The sequence below is a fragment of the Leiobunum rupestre genome, chromosome 8 (assembly GCF_980474605.1).
Source record: "Leiobunum rupestre chromosome 8, qqLeiRupe1.1.hap1, whole genome shotgun sequence".
NCBI classification, from domain to species: Eukaryota; Metazoa; Arthropoda; class Arachnida; order Opiliones; family Sclerosomatidae; genus Leiobunum; species Leiobunum rupestre.
The window spans coordinates 48,337,863-48,360,938 of record NC_143391.1 but is presented as its reverse complement, the minus strand read 5'-3'; the positions used below and the strand labels follow the sequence as shown (position 1 = coordinate 48,360,938).

The 23,076-nt window shown below is 37.0% G+C and overlaps 1 protein-coding gene across 1 annotated transcript in view; it reads right to left on the bottom strand.

Annotated features, from left to right (window-relative positions):
* Positions 1–2,298: 2,298 nt before the first annotated feature.
* The window catches only part of LOC149933581 (pancreatic triacylglycerol lipase-like), a 37,220-nt gene continuing 16,442 nt past the window's right edge, over positions 2,299–23,076 (bottom strand). The window contains exons 2-9 of the mRNA XM_090156369.1: positions 19,027–19,170; positions 16,980–17,088; positions 15,895–16,011; positions 14,790–14,894; positions 14,135–14,413; positions 11,932–12,049; positions 10,753–10,935; positions 2,299–2,451 (exon numbers count right to left, since the gene is read on the bottom strand). Of these exons, the coding sequence (XP_090012495.1) occupies positions 2,334–2,451; positions 10,753–10,935; positions 11,932–12,049; positions 14,135–14,413; positions 14,790–14,894; positions 15,895–16,011; positions 16,980–17,088; positions 19,027–19,170 (1,173 nt within the window). The 3' untranslated portion in view covers positions 2,299–2,333. The remainder of the gene's footprint in view (positions 2,452–10,752; positions 10,936–11,931; positions 12,050–14,134; positions 14,414–14,789; positions 14,895–15,894; positions 16,012–16,979; positions 17,089–19,026; positions 19,171–23,076) is intronic.

The window sequence follows — 23,076 nt, the reverse complement described above, 5'->3', positions numbered from 1 at the left end:
ACTCGAATAAAACGTGTCTTGCGAATCCCAGATTTGTTTGGATCTCTATTTATTCTACCTCATTGGGTTACACGTTAGAATATAATTTTAGAATTTAAGTATTTTTGGTTATTATGAATACGCGACGACAAAAAATATCGTATTAACAGTTAAATTAATACATACTTTTCTCGTTCTTCAATTAGCCTTGTTTGAAACCTTACAAATAATTCGATACAACAGCACTGAAATTCGTTTTTTCATGCTCAGGGGTTCTACTAAATGTTAAATAACTAATTATGTTGTTAATCGATATTCGTGATTGAAAATGCAGAGTGCAGATTGGGCATAGAGCTTTGTTACTACATTTTTCAGATATTACCTATTTGAGGTCACATGGGCCCAAATCTCCATTACGCGTACATTTTGAAAGTGGTGTCGTAGTAATTGTCTCATAACCTTTGACCTATGACAGATAATTCAGTTATAAGACATTAGCGAGATATGGCCCTAGCAATGAAAACGACACCACACTTGTTGCAATCGGACAATAGGATTTGGAGATATAACGTATTTAAATATGGCGGCCATTTTCCAAGATGGCGCACATTGGTACCCGAATTCGATCCAAGGTTCCTAGAAAAAAGCTACGCTTACAATTAGGTTGGCGCATAAAGCCCCTTTTCAAACGAGAAAATATTAAAACTCGCGAAGGAGAGAAAAGGGGAAAACATCGACTTATTCCCCGAAAGAAACGTCAGACAACAAGTCGTCCCTGTTCCTTTTTTTACTAGAATTTGAATCTTTGACTGGGCACGTGCGAGTCAGCCACACTGAGGCTAAAACCTGTTGGCAGGTGGGATTCCTTTACAATGGTGTTTTTGATATTTTCAGCACTGGTCACTTGACAGCGGAATTTAAGAAATGTAAAAGTTCTTTGTCACTTATTTTAATAGATATACATCTGCCTCTATTGTTAGCCCCAAGAACTTTTTTCGAAAAAGGAATAATTGTTAGTATTTTATTTATATATTTAATATTTAATAATTAATATTGTTTTAAAAATAATTACACTTAATTATGTATATCAAGTCAATATTGCTTAAGAAGTCAAGTTATTTTGAAACTAATAATATAACTATTGCAAAGCGTTGCTAAAACCTAGTGCTGATTAGACGTGCTTATTTTACTTTACTATCGTAGAATTTGTAAGGCACGGTATCTAACGTACACATGGTGTTGCCAACATAAAATGTTTAATTTTTAATTTAAATGGTCCAAACACATAAAATAGGTCTCCGAATTTTTAAGACAAAGCTAAATATTTTATGTATGCTATGTTTAATCTATTCTAATAAAAAATTAAATTTTGAAAATTTTCCCAAATAAGCTATCTTCTATCTTCTATATAAATAAAATCTGATGTTTGTGTATATATATATATATATATTAAATTATTTTTAAATAGTAATATGTTAATATTGCACTATTAAACGTTTGCAATTTAAAAAAATGCCTATTTACTATTTAAAAATAATTTAATTTGCATATTTAAAGTAAAGTGCATTTTGTTTCCGTTTTCTAAACCCCAATTTACTCAACTAGCTGAAAGGACGGCCGGAGGCCGGGATTCTCAGCTAGTGGTCTAATATTTACGACTGCTACGAGACTACGGAGGTGACAGACAAATACTGGTAAACGAAAAGGTCCCTCTAAATTGAAAGCGACAGCCAGTGACATCACTCGCGTCTGCGCAAGAGAAGGAAGGAAGGAAAGAACGAGCGATTTCACCAAAGGAGCAACTTTTTTTTCGAATGCGCCCCGTTGAATTGGATCATGTGACCATTTTTTTTTTTACATAACTGAGGGACATCGAAGTGCCGACGGAATCATATCTAGCGCCTAGACTACAAGGTAGAATACTTAACTTCACTTTTCTGGCTATTTCATAGTTTTGGGGCGCAGTTTTGGAGGGCCTAAATATATGAAGCAAAGCATTTTAGGACCAATGTTCAACGGGCATTTTTGCTTCATGAGGACGCGAAGAACTTGCCCTAAAATTGATGACATACTTATCCGTAACACCCGTTATTAACTATCCTATCTATTTAAAACAAATACAAGTGTTTGCAAAGATTTAGACTGATTGTAAATGATTTGAAGTTAAGTCCTTAAGTAACTGAACTGTTAAATGTTTTCACAATTTTGAACGTTCACGTTCCTTTAAAAATGACCGAGACTAACAAATTTTAAAAGTGTATCACACCCACTAAACATTTTTCAACAACAATTTAAAATTTTATTAAAATTTTTAATATATTTATATTATTTAATTTTATGTAATGTATATTAATTTAATTAAAGAATCTTTCGGAATTACAATGGCCCCAGCTTTTCAAAGTTACTCCAGTTCCTGTTGTGATGGGCTGTTCCACATTTTGGCAAAAATATTTTGTTGCAATTTCTTGGGCGCTTTAAGTAAATAAAACATGAAAGGATTAATTTATACCTTGGGCGAATGACATGTTGAGAAACTCTGCAAACTGGTTGCGACACTTTTTAAAAATAATATACATAAATATATATTGAAATAAAGTTAAAGAATTTGAGTTTAAAAATTAGGGGAGGTATTTTAAAGTCAATTAGTTGTCTAGGGGATGAATTTGGAATAGAATGAAATAAAAGTGTCAGCATTAAATAAAAGTAACAAACAGACGGAACTGGCAGTGGTCAATTATTTATTGCGCGATAATGTAACATTAAAAGAAATTCATGATTAACCTAAACTAACTTATAACTAAAACCTAACAAAGTCATTAAGCTACGCGGCGGATAGTACTGTATAAACTTTTTGGCTGGTTCATCATTTTAAAAAATAATTGTTTTACGGTACTACATTGAAAACAGGGCTCCATCGCTGGCTTAGGGCTTTTACGGCTCCAGGCTGGGCGATAATGGCAAGCGGCGGCTCTAGCACAGTTGCTGGTCAATTAACGTAGTTGCGCGCCATTTTTAGGAACCCATGACTGTGTCTCTTGGGCTCGCGAGAAACTTCACCACAAGGGTGCACGACTATGCGCTTGATTTTTAAAAAGAGTAGCGTTCTGGTCCAGGCACTGTTCTGTCGTTAACAAAGGGGAGCTACCCCTTTTTATAGACTCGAAGGAGGCGTCTCGAAAGTTCTCCACCTGGGAAAACCATCGGACGTCAAAGACACAGGGCCAAGCCAGGGGCGTGATTCTACTCTTATCGTTAGCTACTTAACGAAAATAATTTTTCGTTAGCTAATATAATTTCAATGGAGCCAACGAAAATTTTCTTTCGTTAACTCCTAACGATAAGAGTAGAATCACGCCCCAGAACTATTTTTGAAAATGCGCGTCGCGTATTTCACAACACCGATTTTCGTTATTTTTGAGGGAACCAGCGCTTAGGGGGAAAACCAGCTATTGTATTCTATAAACCAATTTCCGATTGAAAACATACTTTTGAAAATATTATTTCCGAGCATAATTCTAAGATAAGCCTAAAAATAGGGGAATTAATTTATTACAAGGGAATTTGTTACATGGTTAAACCGTGTCACGAAAAGGGGGACGAAAAAACAACAGCCGAGTTCGTTTCAATCGTAAACAAAAAGGAACCAAAGAAATACCGTCCTGATTGACGCTTATTTGCAAAAGCATACTGACGGACAACGAAGTGGAAGAATCGCAAAAAAGCATCACAACATTTTTCATTATCCTTTAAATATAATTAAACTAGGTCGTCGCAAAAACCGAAAACGCCATTTTCAACAAAGACTTGAGCGGAGCGAGCTGCAAATCCAGTGGTTAATTAGGCTTAGATTAATTAAACCGAAGTAGAGAAAGAAAAGCGGGAGAAATAATTTAGTTTACCATAGATTTCTGTTTATTTGGTTAAGATAAAACAAAATAAAATAAAAATAAAAAATATCTGTACACCGCTATTGCTTATCTTATTTGAAACTTAGCCTATGTAGTAATACAGCAAAGGATCTTAAACCTTTCAAGTTCGGTTTTTTTTTGGCAGATAATCCACTCTTATTGTAAATTTTTAAAAGGCGCGCAATTTTAAAACCGTGTTCCGACGGACCTCAATCTTTCGTCTCGTGTCGCTTTCCGAAGCTTCCCCTTTTCCCCAACTCCTTTGACTTCCTGTTATGTTCTGATTATGGTCTCTAGATGGCACCATCGCCGCTATTTCTAATTGCCCGTGTATTTACACCCGTGACCCCACGTGCGCGCGAATATCCCATGAAATACCTCGCTGTATAAATAAGCTGTAACAATGCTCAAGTAAATGTTAATCTCTTTAGTTAATAGCCTAATGAAATCATTAGTTTATGTAATACGGTTTGACTCTCATTTTATTCATTTAACCACTGTTAAACTCATGCTCAAAATTAATTAGATTAACGTAGATATATCAAAAACTTGGCGACGAATTTTTTTTCACGATCCCTCAGTGACGCTTTGCTCAATGGCGACTCCACCCGTCGTTTCGACGCCCTTTGTTTCCATCGAACCCTTCGATGCTTCCTCGTGCGACTGGCCTACGTACATGGAGTGGGTCGACCTTTATTTTCTCGCAAACGACGTACGAGCGGCCAAGCAAGTACCGACTTTCGTCAGTTTATTAGGCCCAAAGACGTACAATCTGTTACAAAAGTCTTCGACAAAGGGAGTTTTTGCATTTATCTTAAATTTTCTCGAAACGTGTAAACGATAGAAAAGTGAAATCATAAGCAATTTTTATTACTTTTTATGTCCTTTCACGTGGAGTTGTCGTATTTTGCAAAGCGATAATAGAAACGCGAGATGTCGTTTTTGACAACTTTTCAAATAATGGAGTTACGCCCCTGAAACCAGCATTTTCGGATTCAGGGTGGTTGATTGATATTTAGAAAGTGTCACTGTCATTGCTCTACCACCAACAGTTGAGGATCTATAGCCGGTTGCAATTTTCGATTCCATTTGGGAAAAACTAAAAGACGTCAAATAGAACTTGTGACATTCCCCCGATAATGCACAACGTTTCAACAACAATTAATATTGTATTGGAAAAGAGACGAGAATGGAAGCAATGAAAGTAGAAAAAAGGTGTAGAAATCTGTAATTACTGGTTTAGCATCCTTTCCTCGAGTGAATGGATTTTTTTACAATATTTTGATAGACACAATGACTAAAAGTTTTAAAGGGGCTCCAAAGTTTGGTGGCAAAAAAAAGAAAATTGAGCATGCTTTTCATTCACCCAAACCCCTCACTCGGCCTTGTCAGAGGCGGGTAGATTCAACCATAAATATCGCACTTTACTGACATTACACACATTTTGCCACCGAACTTTGGAGCCCCTTTAACATTGAAACAATGGCAAGTGTCATACAAATAGAGATTAAAAGAATGTGTAAACATAATTCTAACCGTACCAATTCCAAATCAAAGCCAGAAAAAAAAACAAGAAAAATGTTCATTCTCTTAGCTCGAAGAAAAGCACACAACTCCAGGTTTTTCTGGTTCAGAAAATGAAGATCATGCCAACTTCAGAGTGAACATATTTACTATGAATACGGTAAATTATCACGGTCATGACATAAAATACACCAATTTTTATGGAACTACAAGTCGAAGAGAAGACTCTTCAGATGGAGCATCCGTATCTGTAATACCGAAAAAACTGTACTACGAAACTTTCAGCCACATTTCGTTAACTCCAACTGAGAAAAGCTTAAAACTTTTACGAAATAAATAGTTCAACCAATAGAAGTTATTCCGGTTACCATTCGGTATGGATCTCAAGAAATTAATAATTGGCTTTATGTCTTAAAAGGAGACGGGAGTTCCAATGTTTGGTAGAAACTGGTTAAGAAAAATTGTTTTGGATTGGAAAAACTTGCGCCCATTTCCATATTCAGAATCAAACCAACATAATATTAATGAACAGCCTGATAAGCTCAAAGAAATATTGGTAAAACACAAGAAAGTTTTTAATTCATCATTTGGAAAAATGAAGAATTTCGAAGCGCATCTTAACCTTCGCGATGGCGAACTTCCTCAATTTGATAAAGCTCGTACCGTTGCCTACGCTCTTCGCCCTCTGGTTGGCCAAGAATTGGAACGTCTTGCAAAAGAAAGCGCTATCACTCCCGTAAATCTTATTGATTGTCAAGCCAGATTGTTCCATTGTGATTATAAAGTGAAAGAAATCGATCTTTGCAAGTCGAAAAGTTTACTATGCCAGTGTGTCAGAATTTATAGCCCGGTGTACCTAGTAACAAAGACCATACCACCAGAGGCCTATAATCATAGTGCCCTACGCCAGCGTCCACCTAGCCCGGACAGGTGAAAAATCCAGCATGGGTAGCAGAACCCTACTACTGATGGTCTCACCTTTGACGCAAGCCACTCAACCCAGCAAAAGGTGCAGCAATGGGTGGACCAGTCCCCACTTCGCACACAGCAGTGGGATTTAGAATGGATGCTCTAGCAACTCCAGCCGACACCCTACCTACGTAGGTAAGGAGCGAAACCCTTTGGAGAGAGCTCCTAAAGGGGAACGACGAACACACAGCAGCCCAAGTAACCCGGCACAGCTGGCTCCGGAGATCCCGGTGGGCCCCAAAAGGCCGGGAAACAGGACCGTCGTGCCCGCATATGGAGGCCCTCCACCCCACAAAAGGCTACCCAATCCGCCAGCAAGCCTGGACCTTCTCCGTTAGCCTGAACCGAAGTTCAGTAACCAGCCCAAACCTGACCGAAGTCGGAGGTGGAGATAGGACCATTAGATCAGAGCTAACATCTCCCAGTGCGCCACTGCCCTTATGGGTTACAAGAGCCGGACCCCGACTCCCCGGTAAAGCCACCAGTTATTGCACAAGAAATGTTCGAGAAATTAGCGAAAGGTCAACGCTACTCTAAAATAGATCTCAGTAAAGCTTTTATGCAAATTGCTGTAGATGACGAAACCAGTAAACTGTTAACTATAAATTCAGCAAAGGACTGTACAAAGTCAACAGGGTAGCGTATGGAGTGGCCTCTTCACCGGCCATATTCCAGAAAGTACTTGAACAAGTTTTAACTGGATTAGATGGTACCTGTAATTTCCAAGATGATATCCTGGTTACTGGTAAAGCCGACGACGATCATTTGGAATATTAGGATAAAGTACTTCAACGAAAAGAAGACTATGGTTTGAAGGCAGGTAAAGAAAAGTGCCGATTCTTTGTCCAAATTCTGGAATGTTTATAACATATTATAGTCTCTGAAAGACTACACCCCACAACCAAGAAGATTGATGCCATTAAAAATGCGCCTGTACCGACTGACGTTACGCAATTACGCTCATTTCTTGGGTTGGTAAATTATTATGGGAAATTTATTCAAAATATCAGTATGAAGCTGCGACCTTTACACAAACTGTTGACCAAAACGGAAGAATGGAATTGGACCGAAGAATGCGATGAAGCCTTTTTGAACATGAAGAACGAACTGACTTGAAATCATGTGCTGGTAAATTATTATTCTGATCTACCCCTGGTTCGGTCATGCGATGCTTCACCATATGGAATTGGCTGCGTTTTGGCCCATACAATGACCAATGGTGACGAACGGCCGATTGCTTTCGCGTCGAGAACGCTAACGAAAACGGAGCAAAAATATGCACAAGTGGAAAAAAAGGCGCTGTCATTGATTTTCGGGATTAAGAAGTTTCATTCTTATCTCTACAGAAGACATTTCACTCTATATACTGATCAACAGCCATTAACTCGAATTTTCGGACATCATTCCGGTATTCCGACGTTAGCCCCGTCTCGTCTAAAACGGTGGGCCGTTATTCTCTCTGCGCATAATTACACGATCAAATACAAGCCTGCCCCTTGACACGCAAATGCAGACGCTTTGTCTCGCTGACCTCTATCAACTAAGTTTCCAGAAACAGAAGACGGTGCAGAGCTCTGTTTCATCAGTTAAGCAATATGCCTATGACAAGTTACAATATTGCCCAAGAAACCCGCAATGGTCCGCTTTTTTCACGTGTATTGCATTATACTTTGAATGGATGGCCTAATTTAAGGAAGGAGGAGGCCGATCTTAAGTTTTATTTCTCCAAGCGGGAAGACCTTACGGTATCTCAAGGTTGTAAATTACGGGGAATGAGAGTAGTGATACCAACCAAGTGCCAACCAAAGGTATTAGAAGAACTTCACCGTAACCATCCTGGTATCGTAAATATTAAAGCCATTGCTTGTATTGCTCGTAATTTTGTCTATTGGAAAATCATGTACGGAATGTCAAATACGTCGCAAAAGTCCAACAAAAAGTACCTTGTATCTTTGGATATACGCTGACAGAGCACTGCAAAGAGTTCATGTGGATTATGCTGGTCCATTTCACAATCACATGTTTTTTGTAGCTGTTGTTGCCTATTCGAAATGGCCAGAGGTTTATATAACCAAGTCCTCCACCTCTGAACGAACCATCGATTTTATGTCTAATATATTCTCAAGATTTGGATAAGCTGAGTGTATTGTCAGTGACAATGGATCTAACTTTAAAAGTTCCGAATTTGCTGAGTTTACCAAAGGTAATTGAATCAAACACGTATTTTCAGCTTCATTTCATCCTTCAACGAATGGGCAAGCTGAACGTTTTGTACAAACCCTTAAGCCCCATTTTCATGCTCGCTGGTAGCGGGTAAAAATCGACAAAATCCGCTTCCGCTACACACTTTTTCACTTTCCGCGTCGATCTGTTTCAAACATATATTTTAGATTAATTTTCACGCTTGCGAGTGGCGTATGCGAATTTTGACGATTTTTATCCGCTACCAGCGAGCATGAAAATAGGCCTTAAAACGAGGTCTAAAACATTCATACGCTTCGACTTCAATTCAACGACATTTGGATGATTTTCTGATGATTTATCGGAACACCCCTCACGCAGCAACAGGAGAAACTCCGGCTAATCTCTTCTTAAAGAGAAACCTTCGAACCAGACTTAGTCTCTTGAAACCGGACGTAATCGCCAAAGTCCGAGCGCAACAGGCTTATCAAGTCCTACGAAGAGATTTACATTCATCTCGTAATCAAAATTTCAATGCAGGAGGTACAGTCTATGCTTGAAACTACAGACAAGCCAAACCAACCTGGACACCCGGGAAAGTAGTCAAACGAACTGGACCATTGTCTTATCGCATTCATACTGACGAAGGTGCAGTTTGGAAAGGACATTCAGATCAGGTTATTGAACGTGTTTTACCTCAAATAGAAACCGCAGTACAGAACCCAGTCTCAACCAATTTACCTGTATTAATACAGAAAAGTCCTACTAGACTCTCACGACCCCTAATGGTAGTAAACCCTGGTGCAAAAGTTGACCAACGTCACCCGATCAAATGATAACTTCTGGCGTTGAGAAGACACCAATACGAAGACATGTATGAACACTTTTGACTCTTTCAACTCATCAACATGAAAGTCCGAGTACCGTTAGACTGGTCAACCCAGGTACAACATCACTGGTACGTCGATCCAGTCGAATGATTAAACGCCCTGTCAAGCTTAATCTCTAAATAACGAAGAATTTTATCGTATTATTGTTCGTTTGTTTTTTTTTATTACATATGGTTTTGTTATATAAACAATTAAAACTAAAAAATTTAGTTCGTTTTGGTATAAGCAATTTGTAATTTCTTAGATGCGTAACTTTCAATTTTAACAGGGAGGAATTGTTATGTTCTGATTATGGTCTCTAGATGACACCATCGCCGCTATTTCTAAACGCCCGTGTATTTACACCCGTGACCCCACCTGCGCGCGAATATCTCTTAAATTACCTCGCTATATAAATAAGCTGTAACAATGCTCTAGTAAATGTTAATCTCTTGTTAATAGCCTAATTAAATCATAAGTTTATGTAATACAGGTTGGCTCTCATTTTATTCATTTAGTCACTGTTAAACTCAGGCTCAAGAGTAATTAGATTAACGTAAGTATAACACTTCCGACGCACAGCAATCTTTTCTTTCGAGTCGCTTTCCGAAGCTCCCCCTTTCCCCCAACTCCTTTGACTTTCGACGGACAGCAATCTTTTCTCTCGAGTCGCTTTCCGAAGTTCCCCTTTTCCTTTCCCCCAATGCGAGATGGACAGCCAACTTTCCTGGCAAGTTTCCACAGTGAGAGCTACGCTCAATAAGGATAATTTTCTTTTCAGCAATACCAGCATTGGGAATTGACACCGCCTCTTACGCCCCTCTACCATTCCCCTCCACGTCTTGACAAAACTTTTCCGTAAAACTCGCTGCTAAGAGAGCTATGCTCGCTACGCTCAATAATTCTTTAGTTAAGATAATTTTGTACGCAAAATTAATAATTGCCTTTGTGATGGGTATATTTAGATTGAAAAAAATTTAAGAAAATATTTTCTAAGCATTTTTCAACTCTAAACGCACATTTAAAGTTTATAGATTCAGGTAAATCAGCCGAATTTGATTTTTTAAGTCACACCTCACACAAATAACCCTGAAAACAGTCACGATCACACCCGATATTGTAACAAACATATTACCTCTTATATCAAAATTCCTTTGTTGCTTAAAACGATTCTTCCACGTTTAACCTAACCTCCTTAACAGTACTTTTGTATAGCAGGAAAGTTCATAACTTAAACTAGCGTGGTAGTAGGTTTTTCTTTCACAGTATCCCGTTTTTAGCGTTTAATAATGAAATTACAGCGTACATGTATACATACTTACATTCTGTCGTCGGTGACCATAGGAATGACTCTAATCCATTTTAATCTTAGAGTATCATTCTTGTTATTCGTGAAAAGATGGCGCGTGTTATTCCATTTAAAGGAGAGGGTCCTGATACTTCCCACATTTTCTCCAGTTGTTACCAAGAACTTCGACGTTTCCCCAGGAACCAACTGGATTTTCCTTTAATAAGAAAATTCAAAATATTATTATGCCCATAGATAAAAAATTTGGTCAAGGGCTTCAGTACTGAGAACTACACCGAATATAGCTCTTAACTTTCAGCTAGGTAATTACACAAGGCCGGAGTAATAAGGCTACTTGTAACGAAATTATCAAAGAGGACCTTCATTTAATACGTAGGAGGGTGGTGGCAAACCCTGCACGTCTCGCTAGCCTTACTTTAGGATATTAGTTAAAAAGAATTGATTGGGCTTGTTCTTTATTAATTGTCTGGTTTTGTGTAGATTTTGGTATTTGCAATCTGTTCTGACAGCAAAAAAGTTACTTCGAATTTGTCAATAAACAGTAAAATTTTTATTTCAAAGGTTTTTGGGGCTAGATAAATTAAGTAGAATAATGACCAGCTTATCTAATATTCAAGGCATCTCCTTAGTCCCCAGTCATCTAGCTACTGTTAACGCTATTAATTCAGGTGACCGGGTTATCCTGCTTTGGAGGGTAATGCCAAACCTTACATGCCCCCGGGGCCAACAGCTCTCGACATTTACTATTACCGTTAACCACAATAGGTTTTTGGAGAAGGGGAAACTGAAGAACACGGGGGAAACCCCTTTAACCCGTGGAATTTTTATTCAGTGGCACAAATTGGGATTGAACCCGGCTACTCTTTCGTCGATCCGAAAGGGCTAACTACTTTACCACCCCACCTACTAGGATTAATTTTAATAAACTAACATTTGCGGTAATGTTCACAATTAGCACATAGGTAAATACGACACCTAGTACCTCTCACAGAAAATTGCGTTTTCTTTAAAACGTATTACGCTTAGTTTCCACTTGCGCGCGTTATAATGGATTTTTCTTTACGACCGTAAAACATTTGTACGTGTGAAATAGGAGATTATAACCATTACGCACATTTTGTGGAATTTAAACAGATGATGCAATTATATTATGACTCGGGTTCTATTAACACAATCTGCTATTGGGACGTACCCGTTTCCTAGCTGAATTTCTTCAGTGCTGTTTAGATTTCCTTTCATTTTAAGGTACATTTGAACAGTGCGAGACGCTCCATCCTTGTTTATTTTGAGAGTTACTTGATAATGGAAAACTACCGGCAAAAGGAATAATTAAAACATATTTATTACGCGCCAGACAATGCATATATTTTCTCATTGAGCTTTTGACCAAAATGTAATACTTAATCAATAAACGTAACATAAATTAGTTCTTTGTTTTCAGATTTCTGTTATACACTGGAATAATAAGAGAATTACCGTAATTATTGCCCCAAAAAGGTGAAATCGGTCTTCATTTGGAATTTCTGACATATTTTATTGCATTTCGTGTTGATTAAACAAAAAAGTATGTATATATCTTTTATCTCATTGGTCACCTGAACGTTACGATTGAAACATTCGTGGGTGACGTGTTTAAGTTCCCCTCTCTTGACGGTGGAATGCGCCCGCGAATCGTCTCACTATTGCTACGTATAAATAAATACATTCTTGTTTCGTGCGTAAACTTTTTCAATTAATACCGTATGAAATTTATTTACTCTAAAATCTGTTTTAGTTAAAAAGCTTTTATTTCCAACTGGGCGGTGAGAGATCGTTTCTACCCCGGAAGGCCTTCTTCTGAAGCGCAGTCTTTTTAAGCTCATTATTTTTTCAAGAAAAAGTGAGAAAATTTAATTAATTATATTAAAATTGATTCTAAATACAATTTTTAGTTTTTCAGAGGTATTTTGTAATAAAGGGTTATTATTTTCCATTTTTGTTATCACGTTTTATTTACGGGTGTCAAGATACACGCTCATACCAATAAAAAAAAATCGTCGTGTTTGGTGTGCAGATCGGAGATTAACAGACGCTCGCCTACACAATTCCATCGCACCACATTATCTTTGTGGACATCCCAAACGACACATTACTGTCGGATACCATTTCTAAAGACTTCTAAAGTGAGCCGAACCTGATCCAAACGTGTCATATCCCGAAATTCACCACCTTTATTTCTTTTACTTCGGATAATAATTTATAAGCTTCGAACCTCGATTCAAATTTGAGTACGTATCCTATCATGGAGGTAAAATAAGGATTTAACTCAGAAGGGCTTAACTTCGTCCCCACGGCTTTTAAAGGCAATATTATTTACATTTGTTCTGCCACTGAAGCCTATTTAAACTACAACAATGATTTAACTGATAAAGAACAACCAACTGCAAGAAAAATAGTTGTGCGAACAGCGAAGTCGGAATTTACAACACCTAATTTCAATTAAATTCGAAATTTAAAACCAAAACGGAAAGTTTATCAATGAGTAGATCCATCTCTTAAGTTTAAGCAGACCTTAATATGAGACGTGTTAACGGGAAAATTAAACAAACCTAGCTTGGTTAGAAATATCAAAACTTAACTTGTAGATGAAATAATTATATAAAATCGAAGTAGATAAATTATCATCGTATAAACAATTTTATTCTTTTAATTGGAGACGTTTCTAGCCGAGACCCTATACCAATCCATTACTTTAAGACTGCTTAAAATAATGCATTGATACAGGGCCTCCAATACCGGCAATCCATTTACACGGTCTATTTGGACAACAGCACCTCAGCGTGCCAATTAAGATCTGAGCAACTAATGATGTATTTGAGCCCACATTCCTAAAGGCATTGCTTTTAAATGCAATTTAAAATTGCCATTAAACTACAGGAAAGCTCAAATATGGTATGAAATGACGATGATAGTGGCCGATATATCACTAATTCGAATTACAATTGATATATTTATCGATCATTGTTTGGAAAAGTGTTAGTGTAACGTAAATTTACAATTCATTAGTGTAAGATACATCATTTAGAAGATTTCCATTTATAAAAAAAGTATTTTTCAAATAATTATTTATTTGGTATTAATTTGAATAATCTAGCCGCGATATCATGTACGTATGCACTTGGAATGTAGTAATAAAACCCCTCTGAGCCTGATGATTTTCATCGATATCCGACTGGTTTTCTGCTGAGATTTTCGCTCGCGCCGTAGTGCGATGAGCTCGGTGCCAATTCAAAATGAAGCTTGAGATTGAATTGAAATTTATTTGTCTTATGTTCTATCCTATTAATTACCTCCCGGTGAGACCGAAAACCCTATTTTTGGCGCCTGGCTCATAGACTACAAAGAAAAAAACTTACGACAATAGGGCGCTTTACTGGAGGTTTTAAGGTATAGTTTGACGGGCAAAACGGAACCATTTGAGTCCCTCTGAACTCTTGATAGGTAGTCGACTGATTCGAGTCTTATTGTTGCGCATTTCTCGTTGTATTCACCGCAATCATAGCATGCTCCTGTTGAGAATGTCTCGAAGGATTCACAGGCGAAACCAACCATGGAGCACTGTTCGCTGACGATTACGGACTGTATTATGATCTCAATGGCTCGGTGGTGATTGCAAGAAAAAATTCCGGATAGACCTGTTTAATCGTTTATACGTTAGCTGTTTCATAACTTTTGCGTAAAACATCATCAAAAATGTTTTTCGTTTCCTAAGAATATACGACTACGCAGATTCTAAGCCCCACCTTTGTATACTTCAAGTTTGATTTTTCTTAACACGCTTTCATACAGATTAACCCCATTCGAGAAAAGTTCAATTTCGATAATTTCATGACTTGTACTTTTCAGGTTTTTCCTGAAATTTTACTCTCTAACATATGTTTCTACAAGACAACATAAGAGTTTCTAAATAGTTAGAAGTTTTATTAGCACTGAGCTGTGAACTTGCTTTATTATGGGGTTCAGATATTGGCGATCAACAAATAACATTTTAACGTTTTTACGAGTTCTAACCTTCAGAGTCTCCATTTGGATACTCGATAACGCCACAACCAGGCTGATTGGCCCCGCCGTTGGGATAGAAATCAACGTGTCCAACTGCGTTAATCATTCCAAAACCTGAAACGAAGATATTATCGTTTAAAATGTTCAGAAACTACCACTTTTTGCTATATTTCAAACAAATGGCGGCTTCAAAGTAGAGCTTGGTGGAGCAGATAAATACCCGTCAATAAAACATCCTCCCAGGAAATCGCCAAGAAGTAATGTCTCCGAGAGCCAGGACCTGCAAGTCACTGTTTATATAGTGCTCGTTAAAATTTAGGAAATTTTTCACCTTTACGGCGTTCCCTTTTAGCCAGGTAGCTTTTTCGTTGTATTAAGGCTTCGCAAAAATACGACGTTCTGTTAACAGGTGAAAAATTTCCATTATTTCCACAAGCACTATATAAACAATAACTTGCGGGTCCTGGCTCTCGGAAATATTACTTCTTGGCGATTACCTGGGAGGATGCTTTATTTAAACGCCTATAAACCGCCAAAATTTTGATTATTTATTAAATTTTCGCTAAACTGCTTATTTATGGATATTATTCGCGGTTATGAAAAGATTTAAATTATAAAAATAAGTTTTTATTCGGATAATTTTTGGTTATGGATAAAAACAAAACTGCTATTTATTATCCAAACCCCCAGCTCTACTCCAAAGAAAATTCCCTGGATACCTTTCCCAATTACACCAAAACCATTCCGTAAAGTACCGTTCCCGCTTGGTAAATAATTTTAAATTGATGACTTGACGAGAAGCTCCAGCGATTACCCAGTTTACCCAGCAAAGAAAATTACCCATGTCTCTTTAAAAAACACCAGACATGAAAACCTTTATTAATAATGTTCATGTGTACTTTTTTATATTTCGACCTCTTTTGATTCATTCGAATGTTTATTATAATTAACGAAATATAATTAAACAATAAAATGGCGAACGTTTTAAATACAATTAAATTGGACTTAAAAAAAGCTTTAAATCATGTTCACATGCCCCTTAGCAACTATTCCACCAGGTACAACACTAGAGCCGCCAATTGTTTTAATATTGGAAAATAAACAGATACATTACCAAAAAGAAAAATCGATTTGGCACTAGTGTGAATAACTTCAACCAACTGAGCGTCCGTCGGATCAATCCTGGCTATGGGTTTTAATCCTCCAAAGAGCAATTCTGCTGGATCCATAGCTAGGAGTTTATTGAGAAAACATTCGGTGAGGCCTGGATATTTACAAGAATGTGTTTAACCATTTTCCTTTGCTTGTCAATATAGCGGAATATCACTAGTTGTAACATTTCTTGCCTTAGCTGTTCCAGATATATCACACTTAATATCCTGAACACCAATTAAGTAGTGAATAGAAAACGAATTTATATTTCCTATCTATTGATGTAACAATTTCATTTCTTTCTCTTAAAATTTCAAATGCCTTTTTTCTCGGGCCGTAATTGCCATAATTGATATTACCACCGCAAGGGCCTTTGATTAGATGGATGAGGTTTGCTTACGCTTAATAATTGTAACGGGAAGGAGAAGGGGTTGCACAAATGGAACCTAAAATATCGTCGTTTTATAATTTTAATCTAGATTTATCTGCTTTTGCAACTTAGTCTAATTGTAGAAGTTGCTTTATACTACTATGATTTCTAGTAACCTTTATTTTGAAAAAAAAAAATTATAACTTTGTTTTTTAAGTAACTCAATTTTTGAGAACAGCTCCAAAGTTTGAACGATCAGGTGGAATCCAAACAAGATTAATAGAAACGTCGTAGACTAATATTGATAAACCAAGACGTAAAAATAAACCAACAAATAATAAAATTCAGAAAAGGAGAATTGCGAGTTTATCGTTCAGCATTGGTTGGAAGTAACGTTCCGTACTTAAAGTTACAGCGCCTCTCTAATGAAATTTGCGTCTTGGTAGTCATTCTTTTCCAAGTATCCAGATCTCGTTACGCCCGACTTCAAACGTTGCTCGAGCAGATACTAGCTTACTCTGCTGCGTAAGTTACTGCTCTGGTTACGATCGCATTGAGTGTTTCCTTCTTTCATTGATCGCTTTTTTATTATATTCTTATATGTAGATAGTAACCACGTAAATATTAGGTTATTAAAAACAAATTCGGGGTGGGTTATAAGCTCAGTATTGTCTGACCTGTTATTCTTGCAATATTTTTCATTCTATGTCCGGCGTATCCAGCGACATGGGCTCCTAAACTGTGTCCCAAAATATGTTGATTTTTGAGTTCCAATCCAAACTGAATCTGTTAGAAATAATTTTAATAAAAGCACCAGAATTCTTCAGGTTATTAAACAAAAATCAGTTTATTTAAAATACCATCATAATCGGAATACTAGTTCTCCAATTTCCAAAGTGTCAGAAATTTAAAAACTTACTACTACATTCAGTTTGTAAATGTCATAATTAGTTATAGAAATAAAGTTTTGGACTCAAAATATTAATATTTCCATGGCAGGTTTGTGATACTGAATATTAATGCAACGTTTTCTGGCTCCGCAAATGATGCACATATATGGAGAACAGATCTGGCTAGGGAATTTTTGGAAAAGCAATATCATAGAGGTGGATCAACTAGTTGGCTACTTGGTATAAAATTTCCAAAAAAAACTAGATAAGAACCCAACGCTCACTTAATGTTATTTATGGAGACTATAAGTTTAAGTCAGGGAATCCCGCAAAAAATGTGTGGGAGCGTTTTTTCCTTTTCCATTGTCTTTCCACTTTAACTTTTCACATAAAGGCAATATTATCTCCAGCATTGGCTGTTAACACCAATTTTACAAGCGGGACAGGATATCCTGAAGACTTATATCAGAAACTTCATTGGAAAGCCAGGAGTTACGTATAGAGATTGAATGGGCTCCTAAAACCAAGGTTAAAGTGATTGTTAGGTCAAATAGAACTGAACTACCACCCGAGTAAGGTAGGTTTAGTTAAACTTCCGTGTTGCACACTACATTCCGTTATTCGAAGAGGAAAAATTAAAAAATCAAGCCGTAGAACCAGAAGAATTAATCCCTGCTAGAAATGATAATTGGAGAGGGCCATGCCAAATCATAAGAAACAGAGTATGTATTTTATGGGTCTCTACGAAGTGCATACTTCTGAACGATCTCTTAATGATCTTTTGATACTCGACAATCTGTCTATCACTTTATGACTAAAAACAACCGAAAAATTTATGGAAACAATTGACGTCAAGGAAGATCTAGATTTCAAATTTGGGTTGATTTCGATGTTTTTTAGCTCGGAACTCTGAAACGGGGATTTTCACGACCATGAATCATTTGACATTTTTACAATCGTAGGGACCCATAGAATACAATATAAAAGTGTCAGTACTCTTATCCGTAACGCCGTGTATTGAACAAGAGCCTCTTGCTGAGAATCGGATATTTTGCGCAAAATTTTTAGTTTTTTGTTCATGTTTAAAATATTAAAGCTTTTTTTATTCTATTTTGGACAAATGCTTTGGGCCCAACAGATATATAAAATGTCTTTGTTTATTACCACGTGGGTATTGCGCGAGATTTTCTGCTTGGTTAATGGTTTTTTATTGGTTGGCTACAATGGATGTAAAGTATGGTATGTAACATGAAAATTTCGTAGCGAGAGTAAACGCTACTTCAGTTTTATAACGAATCAATAACGAGTACCCAGAAAGAATCACTTCTTGTCGATTCCAAAAAAAGAATCATGAGAGTTTCATTACGGAGCTCGCGTTAGCCTAACGAGAAATCCCGTAACGTGAATAAGAAAGAATAAGGCCCCCAGTGATTTTTTTCCAGAACATGTATTCCATATCTGATCCGTAGAATTCCATTTAAAATAGAGCCGATTACATATATAATTTTTAATCAAAACTGATAAGGATGGTTTTTATTACAAGCATGCGGGAGATGGCACTACACAACACTATTGGGCTTTCTCACTTCCATTTATGACAACGCGCCACGCATGCCCGGTGGCTTTTGGGGGTTTTTTTTCATGCCAATAAGCGTGCGTTGCGCCATTTTTAAATTACAGCGGAAAAACCACCTTGTGTTGTGTAGAATCATATGTAGAATAGTCGGAACAAAAATCTGCATCCTTCTATAACCCGTTTTAATAGCAAAGTGTATGTAATGGCACCAAAAACGCGAAATGTTTCTTATGATAGACTTCTAAGTAGAAATATTACCAAAACTTCCATTAAGTATGCAATTTCGGCTCCTACCAGTCTCGTGTTGGCCACCGATTGAGTGTACGGTGGCCGGTTGCCTCCACTCCAGTCTACAATTATGACGTTCAAAGAATCATCTTTCAAAAAGGCATCTTTCATGTTCTAAACGTAGAGAAATGCAGACGTCAGTTCTGAATAGAGAAGACTGATCAATTATACCAGACGAATTTTCACAGATAGGAATTTGCCGTGAGGCTAACCACTTTATATTTTTCCAAAAAAACGATTATGTAATCAATAAACGATTAGAGATATTACATTACGTAGATAACATAATGATTAACGTACGATTTCGCCAATTAGGGAGTGATTTCCATATTTAATTCAATAGCCAGTGGTCAGCCCATCACAATTATAATTCAGTAGGCGGAAAAACCTATATCACTCCCACAAAAGGGTATTTTCTGCCATCTTTCGGTTAAACTAATAAATCTATAAACGTACGGCAATATAAAAAAAGTAACGAACTTTGAGAACACACAATCTCCCGATGTATAAAGTATATTTTACATATTTAATTTAAATTTGAAAAACATTTACCACATTGTACAGTCCCGATCAAGCGTTTCTGTCCGTTTTTTCTTGGCAGTCATTTGATTTCTATTTTAGGTAGAGAGCCGAATGAGGGCTTCTATGAAAGAATATCCGCGAGCAAAGCCTGAAATAGCCAGACCCCTTTAAAATGACGTCATGAATACATTTGTCGTTTCTATGCGTTCGAAGAGTCATAATATTCGGAAATAAAATTGTTTTCATTTCTCAAATCAGGTTTGTGGTTGTAAAGTTATTGAAGAAATAGTGATGACGGCAAACATTAAAATTAACCCTTTTTTAATTTTTAAGTGAAACAAAGCAAACGTGAAGTAGGTTTAAAATAATATCGCTCGAGACCATGATATATTTTGCTTAACCCCAAATAGTGGCGTCGATAGCTCATAGAATTGTGAATGATAAAAGTTGCACTTCTTATTAAAAGAGTTAAAAGATGTGATTCACCGGGTGTCAGTTTGTATTACGCTTCACAGTTTTTCCATGGCAAACAAAAATGTGTTTGACAAAAAAATAACTTTTCTTACATGGGAAAACAAAATATCTGAATAAAATTTAAAAAAATAAACTATTTAATACTGAGTGGTAAATTAGACTAAAATTTTGTGAATTCGCATATTTAAGGGAAAACTAGATCTAATTAAAGAAAGTAAATGAGGTCAAGGATTTGTGTAAAATTTCTTATATCCAAGTTTATTAAGTCATTTTGAATGGGTTTTTCTATTTCCGGCTTTGCTCGCGCAGTGTATTTATTTTTAATACATGCTATTTTGGTGAGGGTATTCTTTCATAGAAGCCATAATTCGGCTCTCTACCTAAAATAGAAACAAAATGGCTGCCAAGAGGAAACGGCCAGAAACCTTTGATCGGGATTGTACATAAACACATTATACATAAACTTAAATAAAATTTCTTTTTTTCCATCATTGAGATATTAACAACAATATCTCAATCACCCGGTCGTTTAACCTAATTAAGACATGAAGCTTTAACAACCTATTAGTAATTTTACCAGGAAGAAAAATACATTACAACGCGTATAATATTTTCATCATGATGCGCATAAACTCGATAAGTAGACTAAAACAACGGAGTATTTACCAATAGGAGCGCTTTAACAAGAACCCAGCATTTACCGTGTCATTCATTGTGTAATCTATTTCAGCAAAATTAATGCCTCAAAAAGAACTATTTTCACCTAATAAAAATATACATTACAACGCTTTTTCACAGTCAATAAAAAATTCATTTAAAAAGCACAAAAAAAGATTTCGTTAACAGTTCAAATACGAATTAAACGCCAATAATAGTGAAATGACATTACCATTGGTAAATCATGAAACTGGAGTTGCCTTAGCTGCTCAGAATTTGCGCCCTTAATCGCAAAAAGTCTAGGCAACTTGTAATGACTTTTTCTTCGGATTGGCGTATCATTCACCCTTCAAGGTTGAACAGTTGTGTACAATACAGCGAAAAAATGAAAATGACATCGCCAAAATGGAATATCGTGGTCATGTAATTCTCTATCGCTGTCGCATCATTCACCTTCCTTACCTTATCTGTTGTTAACATAGATTCAAAATCAAAAAGGCATGATGCAACTCGATCGAAAAAGACATACAGGTTGTTTCAAAGTTTATGCAAAACCTTTAAGGAGTTGTAAGGGGTGGATTGAGAAGTATGCCTGTTTTTCTCATTTTCGTACGTTGAGTTAAAAGAGCGCCAGAGAGCTTCAAAGTGTGGCCTACTAACCCCTGGAAGTAGACTGCAACAAGCACAAAACCAAGCAGCAGGGAAATTCGAAAAATCTGGGTGCGTTACTTAATTTTTTACTTGAACTTATCCGCGACTGATTCGTTACAAACGTATTGTTCGTTTTACAGAACAGGGACGAAGTAGGTCAACCACGGGCTGCCCGCAATGTTCAGTTCGAAGAAGAGGTGCTAGAGGCTTTCAACGACAGCCCGTAAACAAGCACACGTGCTGTAGGACACGAAATGGGAGCCCGTCATTCGTCCGTTTGGTGGGTCATGCACCGAAATCTTCAGTACCCTTTTCACAGGCAGAGAGTGAAAGCGTTTAATCCAGGGTATTGCCCATTTCGAGTGGACTACGCATGGTGGTTCTTGGACCTCTCGGGCGCAGAGGTGGGCATTTTCCAAAATGGTTCGTTTTGAAAATATTTCGCTCACCGAATCTGAAGCGCATTATAACGTTTCACGGCAGTCGTTCGCGAGCGAGAACTGATTTACGAAGGGGATTTCCGAACAAGAGCGAACGTTTCTATAGAACGAGCTTTGGAATAAAAGTTCGTTAAGCGAACCTCTCTATAAGGAGTTTCGGAATTATAGTTCGGGAAGCAAACTTGTCTCTAGAATGAGTTTTGAGTAATAGTTGGTTAAGCGAACGTGGGCTAGAACGAATTTTGTAAGAGTAATTCGATAAGTGAACTTGTCTCTAAAATGAGTTTTGAGTAATAGTTCGTTAAGCGAACGTGGGCCAGAACGAATTTTGTAAGAGTAATTCGATAAGTGAACTTGTCTCTAAAATGAGTTTTGGGTAATAGTTCGTTAAGCGAACGTGGGCTAGAACGAATTTTGTAAGAGTAATTCGATAAGTGAACTTGTCTCTAAAATGAGTTTTGAGTAATAGTTCGTTAAGCGAACGTGGGCTAGAACGAATTTTGTAAGAGTAATTCGATAAGTGAACTTGTCTCTAGAATGAGTTTTGAGTAATAGTTCGTTAAGCGAACGTGGGCTAGAACGAATTTTGTAAGAGTAATTCGATAAGTGAACTTGTCTCTAGAATGAGTTTTGAGTAATAGTTCGTTAAGCGAACGTGGGCTAGAACGAATTTTGTAAGAGTAATTCGATAAGTGAACTTGTCTCTAAAATGAGTTTTGAGTAATAGTTCGTTAAGCGAACGTGGGCTAGAACGAATTTTGTAAGAGTAATTCGATAAGTGAACTTGTCTCTAAAATGAGTTTTGAGTAATAGTTCGTTAAGCGAACGTGGACTAGAACGAATTTTGTAAGAGTAATTCGATAAGTGAACTTGTCTCTAAAATGAGTTTTGAGTAATATTTCGGTAAGCGAACGTCTCTAGAACGAATTTTGGAAAAAATAGTTCGATAAGCGAACCAATCTTTTGGCCGTGGGATCTCATTCGGTTTTAACCTAGATTTTTCGTAAGAATAGAGCGACTACCCTCTAAAAATTTCGAGAGCCACATTTTCAGGAGTTGTTCGGAATCCGCTTGTCTGCAGAATCGTTAGCTCTCATTTCTCGCCAGACAACGAAATTTTGAGCTAGTTTAAATTTCTTTAAATAAAATGCTATTCTTTAGACTTACAGTGGTGGGCATTTTCCGAAATTGTTTGTTTTGAACAACCTTTACGGCAGCCGTTCGCGAGTGAGAGCGCAACTACAACGGGGATTTCAAAACAACAGCGAACGTCTCT